This window comes from Onychostoma macrolepis, chromosome 18, assembly GCF_012432095.1.
Source record: "Onychostoma macrolepis isolate SWU-2019 chromosome 18, ASM1243209v1, whole genome shotgun sequence".
Lineage (NCBI taxonomy): Eukaryota > Metazoa > Chordata > Actinopteri > Cypriniformes > Cyprinidae > Onychostoma > Onychostoma macrolepis.
This window is the reverse complement of record NC_081172.1, coordinates 2,641,743-2,655,149: the sequence shown is the minus strand read 5'-3', so window position 1 is coordinate 2,655,149 and position 13,407 is coordinate 2,641,743. Positions and strand designations below refer to the sequence as shown.

Genomic DNA, 13,407 nt, shown 5'->3' with positions numbered 1-13,407 from the left:
TTGCGTACATTATCTAGCAGCTGAGGGCAACAGCCGAAGACGGGGACGTTCCTGAATGTCAAAGTCCCTCAGCGTGTCTCAGTCCCGTCTCAGGGTCTGTTAGCGCTCGGGATTAAACGAGCCTGTTTGTGGCTGTGCGTCTTGTGTATTTGCCTTGGAGATTTCATTTGTTTTGTAAGATTACAGATAGCTCCCTCTGTTTTCTGTTCCCAGCAGCTCTGTTTGCCTTCTCAAATGATCTGTTTAAGCAGCGCTGAGAGGAACCTCAGGAGAAGGTCATTAACGCTCATGCAGACAAAGACGGAGAAGAAAAGAGCCGAGGAGGAACTGCGATGCATTTGTGCAGTAGCATGAAAAACGAGCAATGAAAACACGAAAAATGCCTTGTTATGCATCTGAAGTCACACTCGACACACAAGCGCAGCGCTCATGACGTGAGCTACAAAAAAACAATGAGGCATGAAGCAATGTCTGTCTGACATGTCTACATCAACATGCACAGCCCTAATAGGAACATTATATATAGACTATTATCATTAAATGACCTTTTTAAATAGCTTTTGAATCAGCTGCAATTACAGCGTCAACTTCAGTTTGAGATATTCTGACCTTCTGACACTGAAGCACAATCACTGCAATTTAATATAAAGGTAATTTAGACAAAACTAGCATAAAATCTCTATCACAGAGTGAGACGGTCCCTTTTATCAGCATCTTTTTATGCTGGTCATGACATTCTGATCAACTTAGGATGAGCATGCACTGCAGCTCTGGCCTCTTTTAATAGAACGGGTGTAGAAACAATATATAACAAACTAAACAAGTCAGAAATGTTTAAATAAAATACGATTGAATAAAATAAGTTTAAGATTTTTATATAATATAACTCAAGTAATGAAAACGTTTTGTGTGTTTTGAAAATGTTTGTTACTGACGTTCAACTGTAATATTTAGAGCAAGTTTTTAAATCTGAAGGTATGAAATTTGGTACACTTTCCAACAAGTACACTTTCCATTCTTCATTAGCATGTTAGTTACCAGCCAATGCAATAATTATAAAATGGACAAATATTGGCATTGGCATTAATCAGTCTGGTCAAAATACATCAGTAGTATTCATGTCTAAGTGAGAGTGAGAACAGTGTGCTGTTGGTCAATGTGCTTGATTTTGCACTTTAATCAAAACTATTATAGGAAATTCACATTTTAAAATCCTAAAGGCAATAAGTAGATCATCAGAATAAATGAAATGAGAGCATATAGCACTTTAGATCCCTGCAGACTCTGGGAAGCTAATTATTTTTCTGCAGGGGTATCAGACACACGCCGCATGTTAAGATACAGCAGTTTAAGTTTAATTGTAAGTTGTTAGCCGGCATATCAGCGCCTGTAGCCATGGGTCAGTCCTCCACATGTGGAAAGCAGTCATGCTTATATTATGAATAATTCACTGTTTTAAAGGCCTCATAGATGTTTTCTATTTCTGTTTGCTCGTCAAGAGCTCTGCTTCCAAGTGAGCTTTCTAGACAGCATTTTAGTCCTTCAGGACTTTACAAAAGGCAGCAAAATTCTTATTAAATGCATAATACTGGCGAAATTCTAAGGCAGTGTTCACAAATAACGCAATCCCACAATGCACTGCAATGAGATAAAATATTGGAGGACAGCAACTAGAGTGAGTACAGAAAATTGTATGAACGAGAGTAAAGCAAGAGCCAAATTACAGAGAATATACTGTTTTTTTAATGAAATGAGTTCAATGACCCATTCATAAAGAGAGTCATTTACTTCACTTCTGAATGAATCAGCGTTCGAACGAATCAAATGAATGACTTAAGACATTTACTGCCACCTACTGGTAGTTTTATTTTTCATATTCCATATGAATAAAAAAATAATAAACCTGAAAATAATAATATTTTGTAGCATCTATCTCATGATTTTCTCATGTAACACAATAATGGCTTTTAATGATCTTTTGTGGGTAAATTCTCAGATGTGCGATTAATATCTGATTAATGTGATTAATTAACTGTGTATTTATTTAAAAATAATATAAATAATAATCTTTTAATATAAATAATAAAATTCAGTTACATCTGAACACAAACACTCTTTCAATGAAATAAAAACACCAAAAACAAAACTCAGCTATAAAGCAGCTCAAGGCCACTAAAGGAGTTTCATTATCATGATATAAAGACTCATTTGCATTATATGAGCCATTATAAGACAAACCTAATGAGTGCAAATGAACAAGCTGCATACTAATAAATGCAGTGTTTTAAAGGGAAACAGTACTCACGTCAGTGGTGTAATGCACCTCATTGACGGCATATTTCTCCTTGAAGTGTTCACGTGGGTAGATCCTGTTGAGACAGAGAGACAGAAAGAGCTTTAACGAGAACTTCCCATGGAGTGGACCTACTTTATTTAGATCCTTCTTGTTATTACATGATCAAACGAAATTTGCTCCCATTTTTATGACAGCCATTTTGCTCTGACTTTAAATGCACTGAAAACTGACAGTCTGCATCAATGTTGGACAAAGACTGGACTTCAGTCTTGATTCTGTTAATGGTTTCTGCAGTGCTCAGACAATCAAGTAAATGGACTCTTGATGTCGAGTGTTTGTGGTTCTTGGAAGTGAAGTATTCATGCAAACGCACTCCAACTTCATTTTCAAATTGCACATCAATAAATTTGAGAGCTTTACCAATATAGAAACATGACTATAAAGTTTGCAAACACACTCAGTTTTGCCCTTTGCTAACAGAAAGTCATATTTGGGTTCCCAACACAAGGTTTCCAGAAATTAATTATGCTAATAACCCATTCATTATCTCACCTTAACCCTTTTACATTTTTCTGGAATCCATTTTTAATTTTAATGGTTTAATTAAATTTTAAAAAATGTACACAATAGTATTTTTTTGTTTTTATTTATTTATTTAATTTGTTTTCTTTTTCTTTTTTTTAGAAATTCTCAGTCGTGTATTTTTCTGGCAGTCAAATGAAGGCAAATAAAAAAAAAGTTTGTTTAATTGATCTTTTAATCAAATGAAAATTAAACTCATTTCTGTAAACAAACTGTACTGTTAAAATTAAAACATGGAAGAAAAATTGTGATTACTCCTTAAATGAAGAAATAATTAATATTAATTTAATAATAGTATTTAATAATCATTTTAGCAGTAGTATTACATGAAGATGTACATTCTACTGTACAATAATAATTTTTCTGTCACAGTTTCTTCAAGTTAAACTGAACTTGTCCGTGACATTCCACGTTATAGAGTAAATTCCATTTTATGACTGATTACATGATCAAAGGGCCTTAAATATTGCACATCATGACACCCAGAAACACTGTAATGTCAAGAAAAACACCAAAAATTGAATGTCGGGTCACTGATCACAGCAGCCACAAAAACAAGCACATCAGACGAGCCGCTGACCCGCGACGCCCCGAACCATTCAGCAGCAAACTCATCTGATGAAGTGAGCAAACCACAGCCGTATGTATTAGATTAGAACGACTTATCCAGCAGCGCTTCAGCATGAAAAGGAAGAGAATTTACTGCAGCACCTCTGAAAGGAAGATTTAAACGCAGGCTGATTTCAAAGTGCGACAGCAAACTCTGACTGTACTGTCCGTCTCAAAGCGGATCTCTTTACAGCTCTGCCTGCTCCAATAGCACATCATAACCGCAAGGCTTTTACACGTCCCAACATCTTTCAGAGCTCAATTTCATGCCTACCTGTTCTCACATTATGAGGAGGATTGAGAGAGGATTCTCCAGTTAATATTACAATGCAATCTGGACAGGTAAAGAATGTACAGTGTATATGTATATGTATATGTATGTATATATATATATATATATATATATATATATATATATATATATATACACACACACACACATACATATAAAAATGTAATTATATAAACATTAAAATTATTATTTTATAATTGTAATAATATAATAACATTATGTAAAATATAAATGTATTATATTATGTAAAATAAATAATTAGTATATTATAATAATATCATTAAAATATAATCATAAATATTTACTAAACAGGTCAACCATTAATTTTTCAAATATTTCTCCTAAATATTATATAAATAAAACAGACATAAAATATGATATTATATAATATCATAACTTTAAATAATATATGTATTTATGTGTGTGTATATAGATTTTTGTTAATAAATATATAATTGATATTTATATATTACATATATTAATTTTAAATATTATTATGGAAAATACAAATAATTATTTTATAATAATAATATCATTATTAAAATATACATATAAATATTAAAACATTCAAATTAACATATTTACTATATAGGTCAATCACAACTTTTTTTTACCGTTTTTTATTTTAAATATTCAACAAAATATATATTTTAAATCAACAGCATGTCACTTTTCACTTATTAAGCCAGGAATGTTCCTTTGTAATTTGAAAACCTATTAAACATGTGAAATAAAATCACTGAGCGTCTCGGAAGGAAACTGAAAATCCAGGAAAACTATAAAGAGACATAAAAATAAAACATTTGCTGGCTCCAGAGAATTTCAAAGCAATCATATCAGCAGACGTCAGTGAGCATGAAAGTCAGAGAGAATCTGAGAAAATGAGAATCTGATCGAGTCACTCACTCGCCCATCCATGTGGCGTAGCTCTCCGGCAGCTTGGGAACAAACAGGAAGGATTTCTTGGAGTTGACGTCGATGGCGCCGTAGCAGTCGGCCTCTGTCACACCGAAGGTCCAGTGGAAAAACGACTCCTGCAGAACAACATGAGTTAGCGCTACATCCACAGATTAAACACCCAGCCATCACTGAGTTTTGTGATCTACAACACACTGAACTCAGTGAGAGGTTCAAGAGCCTCTTCTGCACATAATGCAGAGCAAACTGCGCTCCTATCCAACTACACAGATCTGAACAGCAACAGTGGCTCATTTCCATACATACACGCTATCCATCATGTGTAACAGTGTTTCTATGAACTGTATTCCATAACACAGAGAGGATTCAGTATTATTAATACTGATGGTTAATAATGTCACATCTGTGGCAACTGGAGATACTATTTTCCTTATGAAAGCTGCTTTTTGTGCTTTGAAACATATACAATGCAAGTATGTGAATATGAACTATGCAAGCATTATTTTATGTAAATCATAATGAATGAAATGCAAATCAACTATTGTCATGATTGAGCGACAGTTTGAAGAGAATCTCGCTGAGCTAACTAACAAGTAAATAAGATTCAGAAAAACATCAATAAAAGTTGAGGAGGGAAAAAAATTAAGTTCAAAGAAAAGTAATAAGAGTAGATGTTTAAATAACATTTAGTTTTTACAAACATTTTCAGACATTAATAATTAAGATATTAAATATAATAATTTTTTAAAAGATAGTATAAATAAAAACAAATAATGTAAAAATATAAATACTTGATAATACTTGAAAAAAAAAGATAAAAATATTTTTAAAAGAAAATAAATAATTTAATCATTTTAAAATAATTTCATTTAAAAATATATAATAAATAATTTCAAATTAATTAAAATAATAGATTTATTTTATTTATATATATATATATATATATATATATATATATATATATATATATATATATATATATATTTTTTTTTTTTTTTTTTCTAAAACAAAAATATGAAATCTTTTTATTTTTCATTTTTAAATGATTTATTTTAATTTTCTTTTTATCATTCATTGAATTTTACATAATTTAATAAAAAATATAAAAATAATTTGAAAATTAAATGTATAAATGAATGAATGAATGAATCAATCAATCAATCAATCAATCAATACAATTAAAAGTTTGAAATTTGTTGCAAAACTTTTCCTGTACTTGTGTTGGACTCATGAAAATTCTCTGTTGAGTGGCTGTGTTGAATTTCTTTTCAGTAACAGTACCTTGTCATTCCAGTTCAACATCTTGTAGGCAGCGGCCAATTTAATTCAAATTCAGACTCATGAATAAAAAGGAGGCCATTCTTAGTCAGTCTTCTCTGCAGTGAGATCTCTAGCCGAGGCTGAACGCTCGGCTCTCTAACACGATCAGATAAGCGCACTATCTAATCCACGGAGGACGAGTCAATTGAGCTCAAGTAATTTTATTGTCTTGAGTGCATTGCAGAGTTCACGTGCGTTCAGTATGGATTGCATAATGGAGCAGTAAAATAAAATCACCGCAGGATACGCGCAAACTCGCACGCACTTATTAACAAGCACAAATTAGAAAAGTGCCATGCATTTTATTCAAGTTACAAACGTGCACGTTAACACTTCAAAAAGAAGGAAAAACTACAACACAAGACAAGCAAATTAATGGTTATGAATTATTTACAGTTAAATTATGATGAAAGCAGGAAGCCCTCAAGCAGTAAACATCACAACACTAAATCGCAAGACTCGCTCCACGAGATACCGGCGCGTAATCTCTGCCAAACAACACAGGATGTGCCCGTTTTTGCAGCTAATAAATGAGAAACACGCTGCTCATTATGTTCAATCAACTTATGTAAATGCAGTAAATTAGGGGGCTCTATCAGACACCCAACCGTAGCGCTGAAATAAAAGGTCTGAACTCACGCGCCTCTTGCCAACACAAATTACCATTTAGCATAACATAAACAAGAGCACCACTTACGAATGAGTATAATGGGAAGACGAACACTCAATAATCATTTAGAAACAAAAAAAAAAGGTCACCGACACGTTACCTGACGATGCACAATGCATACAGTGTTTTTTTGGTAACTGTAGTGACTGTGCATGGAAAAAGTGCATCTCTGCATGCAGTTAGACGCCTACACAGGAGGTCAAGGTTTGGCTAGTTAGCACGGTCCAGTTAGTGTCTACCGTTAGATGCATCTTTCTTCATTCGCGGACATTCAAAAGTCACAAAAATATGGTGTTATTTCATTATTTGAAGCATTTTTAGGGCTCCTAAAAGTCAAACTTATATATTTTTTTAAATTTCAGTCTTAATTAACTATAATTACCCTGATCTGAGTTAACATTAGTTAAGTTACATTAAATGACGTTAAGTTAATGCATTATTTAACAATGAGCTATACATTTGCTCCAGTTTTTAATCATTCTTTAGTTAATAAAAATACAACTCATTCATTGTTAGTTCATGTTAAGTCCATTAAATATCATTAACAATTACAAGTTTGAATAATGTATTAATTAGGTCTGATATGGATTTTGTGCTGACGATTAATTGTCATAAAAATTATTGCAATTAATGAATGATTTCTGTTTTGTTCATGTCATGTACATTCTAAGCTATTTGTTTTTACTGCATCATGAACAATAAGAAAAATTATAATAAAACAGGCCAATATGATGTATTTTAATGCTGTGAAAATTAATATTAAAAAAATAATAAAGACTATTTATTTGACTATATTCGTGTACTTTATAACAGTGTTTTTAAAAAATATATTTTTAAAGGAGAAAAATATTGTGTATATGATGGCATTTCTTTTAGCACTTTTATTTCCCTCATTTAGATGGCCATCTGTGATTGAAATTTAACTGCATAATTATTGCAGTTTTCTCAAATAATTGCGATTAGATCAAATAACCACGATCATATGCTTAATCAATTTTAATTAAATTAAAATTAACATTAACATCAAATAAGATTAATAAATGCTTACTTAAATGCTTTATTTTTCATTGTTAGTTCATGTTAGCAAAAGGAACATTATTGCAAAGTGTTACCAAAGCTTCAAAAATCTTCTTTAATTTTATTTCAGTCTCTTTAGAGTAGATGTCGAACTGTTTTCAACTTGTATTCTGCATGCAGCACCTGTCTGAAGAGCACGTCGGTGTCGGTGCAGTATCTCTGCTTCTGTTCTCCTCCCTGAAGAAGCACCACAGATCCAGCTGGAACATCCTTCTCAGCTTTCAGGCCTCGACACAAACGCTCTCGGTTTTCTGCAAACAGGTCGGCCGATACCCTCAGAGTATCGTTTCCCAGCCAATACACTGCCTTCCTGTCATAGACGACACAAAAACATACATGTTATTCACAACACACACATGAACCACTACAAATAATACTGTGTTCTTGCTCTTCCCCTTTTCTGTTTATTCAACATACACACAAACTGTGTTAATGGTTGATCATTTTTAACTGCAAAGAAGAAGTACATACATAATCTTCATAAAAAGAAAAAAATCTGCTGAGACTAAACTAAAATCTCTGTGTGAGTGTCACACAGCTGTTATGCAAGAGCTGGATTTGATCACATGATAACAGGAAGAATTCGCTCTGCTGATCTTCGTGCCAGAAGAGCTGAAAAACATGCAGGCAAAATTTAAAGCAATAGCACACACAAATTTTAATTAGCTGAAACCTTTACTCATCATCAGGCCATATAAGATGTAGATGAGTTAGTTTCTTCATCAGAATAGACTTGGAGAAATACATCAAAACATCACCAGTGGATCCTCTGTAGTGAATGGGTGCCGTCAGGATGAGAGCGCAAACAGCTGATTAAAACATCATAATCTACACCACTCCAGTACATCAGTTAACATCTTGTGAAGCCAAAAGCTTCATGTTTGTAAAAACAAATCCATCATTAAGATGTTTTTAACTTTGAACCATAATAACTCTTCCTCCAGTAAAAAACTATCTGCAGATCAAGCACTGTTTACAAGCCAAAACAGCTCTAAACTAATTTTTATGTGAGAGACAACAGGAGATGGACTTTTTCACTGGAGGAAGCGTTGTTATGGATTATGTACTCATATTTTGACCAGAAGCAATGGTCTGAAGTTAAAAATGTGGATTATTGTGATGTTTTTATCAGCTGTTTGGACTCTCGTTCTGACGGCACCCATTCACTGCACAGGATCCATTGGTGAGCAAGTGATGCAATGCTACATTTCTCCAAATCTGAAGAAGAAACAAACTACATCTTGCATGGCCTGAGAGCGTGTATATTTCAGCAAATGTTCATTTTTGGGTGAACTATTCCTTTACAGAGTAAGTTAAAAATTCCCTGTCAGGGATCAAAAAACATCCATTCAACCCCTGAGACGTAACTATCCCATATCATAACATTATAATCACACTCACACTGGTCTGAAAAAAAGACAGAGTCACTGATAGAGCATGTAAAGATTAACACAACAGCCATCAGGATGTGGTCAAAGGTCACTCAGATTCATGTCACTGCACATTAAACCCTTTGCGTGCTCACCCATCCTGATAAAAACTGCCATAATTCAGAGGTAATGTACAGTCAGACGGTCATTATCGCAAAATAAACCAGCAGCATATGGCACATTAACCTGCTTATTAATCAAAGACTACAGAAATAATAAAAGGGACTTTGTTATTAATGCAGCTATTTAGCAAAACAAATAAATGAATAGTCGAACATGATATATAATATTTGATTTGAGTAATACTTTAGTTATTTCGGATTTTGCACCAACATACAATATTAATGAATGCAATAATAATAATTATTATGCAAATTTGATCACTGAATTACACAAAAGACCAATCAGAATCATATATACTAGTGAGTTAGGCAATAAAATCAATCATTTTTGCGAATACATTAGAACACAATTCAAAACAGCACTAAATTAACCTCCAGTAAAACCTACAAAGTAAAGATACAAATGCTAAACTTAAAAAGGAAATATTGATCATTCACAGCACCCAAAAACACACATTTAACGTAGTACTTTCACGATTAAATAAACCTCAGACATACTTGGTCAACTTTCACCTAGCTGTACTGTGGTATTACTATAGTACGTTATTGTAAGCGAATTTACACCACACAAAATCAGTTTATCCGCAAAAACAAAAACAGAAACACAAATCAAAGAAGACAAAATACACAAACTTCTGCAAAGCATCTGACAGAAACAATAAAAAATCGCATCTGCACGTAAAACACGACGCTCCGCGCATGCGCAGCAATGCAAGACACCTCTGTACGCGTTTATGAATGAACTGTTTCGCGATTATGGCTAAAAACATAAATCTACAGTGAGATAAAACAGAAGAAACTCACTGCTTTGAAGATGCCATGCTGCTGCTGCTGCTGCTCAGCTGAGAGATCGAGTCATGTGATCACGAGCAGCTGATCAACACTCCATCACGTGACCGCGCTCATTGCTCAACACTCGTGGATGAGAGCGTGTTCAATGCTGACTAATGAAGTTACTGCATAGATGTTATCCATAAAAAACATACCGAAAACTCTGTCATTTATTATTTACGTTCATCGTGTTTAGTGAAAGGAAGTTTTGTATGTGTAATTTGTACATTTGTCCCGCGTGTGAATATGCATACTAGTATGCACAATTTAAGCAATGTTTCAAAAAAGTTGGTGAATATAATCCGAATGGATTATATAAAAAAAAAAAAAATTGAATATAATCAAAAATTTAAAAAAATATATATATTCAATTTTTTTTTTGTTTTTTTTTAAATTAAAATAAAAATAAAAATAGAGAACTGGAGCCCGGTGGCTGTTTTCAAGTGTAAGTACAACACATCTGCACTTATTTAACACCCAAGACACCCAATAAACTAAAATTCCATTGTCCAACATAAAACATAAATGACGTCATTATGTTTATTTATTCCCTCATGTAAAATAATATTTCTATTTCTCATCCGATTAGACAAATATCTCTTATAGAATTTTGATTATTTTTGTCATGCAGCCTCACAAAGTGTCTTAATATTGTTATATATATATATATATATATATATATATATATATATATATTAATCAACTGACAGTCCTAATATATATATATATATATATATATATATATATTAGGACTGTCAGTTGATTAAAATGTTTAATTCAATTAATTATACAATGTGGTGATTAATTAGTCAAATTAATCACATATTAATCCCATTGACTGAAAAATTATCCACAAAAGATCATTTAAAGCCATTATTGTGTTACATGAGAAAAGCATGAAATAAATATTACAAAAAGTAGCTTTTTTTTTTTTCAAGACTGGGGAGATTCTCACCATCAGCAAAATAAAACATGGAGAACTAGAGCCAGGTGGCTGTTTTCAAGTGTAAGGTACAACACATATGCACTTATTTAACAACCGAGACACAAGATGTTGAATTGGGATTTGAATTAGAAAGACAGGAAGAAGAATTTACTGAACAAACTAAAATGCCATTGTCCAACATAAAACATAAATGACATCATTATGTTTAGCTTATTTATTCCCACATCTATTTCTCATCCGATTAGACATATATCTCCAATAGAATTTTAGATTCATTTTGTCATGCAGCCGCACAAAATTTTAAATATTTAATTTGATACAATGTACAAGTCAATGCATTAACATTTTTGTATCAAAATGTGTGTAAATTAGATGACGTTTAAAGTGTGGTCTGTAATGTTTAAATTAATGTATTAAATATAATTGAAATTCATTTAATGTACGCTTCTATATGTGGGATTTCAAGTGCTGATAATAATTATGTGTGTGCATATTGAAAAATGAAAATGCATTTACACTAATCGTACATTTTCAGTTCCTATTATCTTAACCAGCATTAGCCTACTTGAAACTGCTGCAAATTATTAATATCTTACAGTCAACGTGAAATTAAAATCAATCCCATTTTCTATTTAGTATGTTTCTGGTTTTATTGTGTGCTTTATTCCAATAAAAATAATACTGCTTAACTTAATAAGCAATACAGAAACAATATATATAAACACTGGTTTGAAAAAGGCTGGATTTGAATTAAAATGAGTAATGAATGGATTTCATGTTGACTTTGTCCAGATCAGTGCACATTTGAAATTAAAATAGTTTTTTTTTTTTTTGTGGAAGACAAAATTGTGAAACAGCAGCAGACGTGCATCTGAAAAAGATGACCTTTGACATGAACCTTTTGATTTGTTGTCTTTGTTGAAGTCGTATTTTAAATGAGCATCCAGTACTTACTCTGTCTTTTGTTGTGTGTAAAAGATTCTGAACCATTTATAAACTGAAGCATTAAAGGAACGAGGAGAGCAAAACCATCTGTTAAAATGAGATTTTCATCTTTCATTGCTTCATAATTCCTCTGAACGTCACACAGCGATGGCGCTTTGAGCCCGAGAGAGGTATTTTCAGCAACATCATTACAAGTTTTTCTCCTCAAGGAAATTAAAAGACAATTTGAAGATGGCACATGCTGCCTTGCAGTACAATCTTTTGCTCTTTTTTTTATCATTTAATCCTTTCAGGATGTGTCCCTTTTCGTCAGGGCTAGATTTGTGGATCTTATCATCGTCTTTTTTCAGCCCCAAACTCCAAAATAATAACACAATAACAGCAGTAAAAAACACAATTGCCTTTGTATCACAGTCCCTGCAGATGTTGCATTACCGGTCTAATAAAAGTCTGAGAAACGGATGCATTTAAGCTCATTCTGCTTTCCTTCGTCTAATGTTTCTCGTGACAGATAACCGCATGATTCCATCAGGGATGAATTTGCATACAGTTACACTGATATGTCCATAAAGACTTTTTTCTGCTGGTTTTTAAGGAGCCCTGTGGCTTTGATGTTGTAATTGCATCCACATAATCTTGCTGATTAGCTTTTTTCTTTCTCTCCCATTAAGTCGGAGCATCTTTCTCAAGGTCTGTCTGTAAATAATCAAGCCACTGTCCTTCACTGCCCTGTTTTACATGCAGCTCCACATGCACTATATGCTGTTTTTATGCTGTAATGTTACCACCTTATTCTGCTTTTAGTCAATATGAAATAAATAGTGACCCTGTTTACTTTCTCTCTCTCTCTCTCTCTATATATATATACAGTATATATATATATATATATATATTAGGACTGTCAATCGATTAAAATGTTTAATTCAATTATACAATGTGGCGATTAATCAATCAATCAAATTACTCGCACATTAATCGCATTGGCTGAGAAATTACCCACAAAAGATCATTTAAACCCATTATTGTGTTACATGAGAAAAGCATTAAATAAATATTACAAAAAGTAGCTTTAGAAAGATTTTTTTTTTCAATGTATTTTTTCTTTTTTAATTTTTGAGAGAACTATCCCTTTAATTAGTTTTTTATTAATATGTTTTTTTTTCAGATTACATAAAAATAATGTAAATATTAAATTATTTTTTAATGAAATGATACTCTAAATACAAAACTAATTGCGTTATAAATTCTATGTTGTCAGTTATCCAAATTCTGAAAAATAAGAGCAAAAAATTAAACGATTAAAAAATAAAAATAATTTTATTTGAGTACAGTAAAATTTCCCCACTGTCACTTTTTTAGTTATCAGTAG

General features: G+C 32.4%; 1 protein-coding gene across 2 annotated transcripts in view; it reads right to left on the bottom strand.

Moving 5' to 3' along the window:
• pepd (peptidase D) overlaps positions 1-10,245 on the bottom strand; it is a 64,623-nt gene extending 54,378 nt beyond the window's left edge. The window contains exons 1-4 of one of the 2 annotated variants that reach the window (XM_058750878.1): positions 10,121-10,245; positions 7,888-8,074; positions 4,686-4,813; positions 2,306-2,369 (exon numbers count right to left, since the gene is read on the bottom strand). In XM_058750878.1, coding sequence (XP_058606861.1) covers positions 2,306-2,369; positions 4,686-4,813; positions 7,888-8,074; positions 10,121-10,137 — 396 coding nt within the window. In that variant the 5' untranslated portion in view covers positions 10,138-10,245. Of the gene's footprint in view, positions 1-2,305; positions 2,370-4,685; positions 4,814-7,887; positions 8,075-8,235; positions 8,262-10,120 lie in introns of those variants that run through there. The other variant, XM_058750879.1, reaches the window with a different exon arrangement.
• Between the last annotated feature and the right edge of the window lie 3,162 nt (positions 10,246-13,407).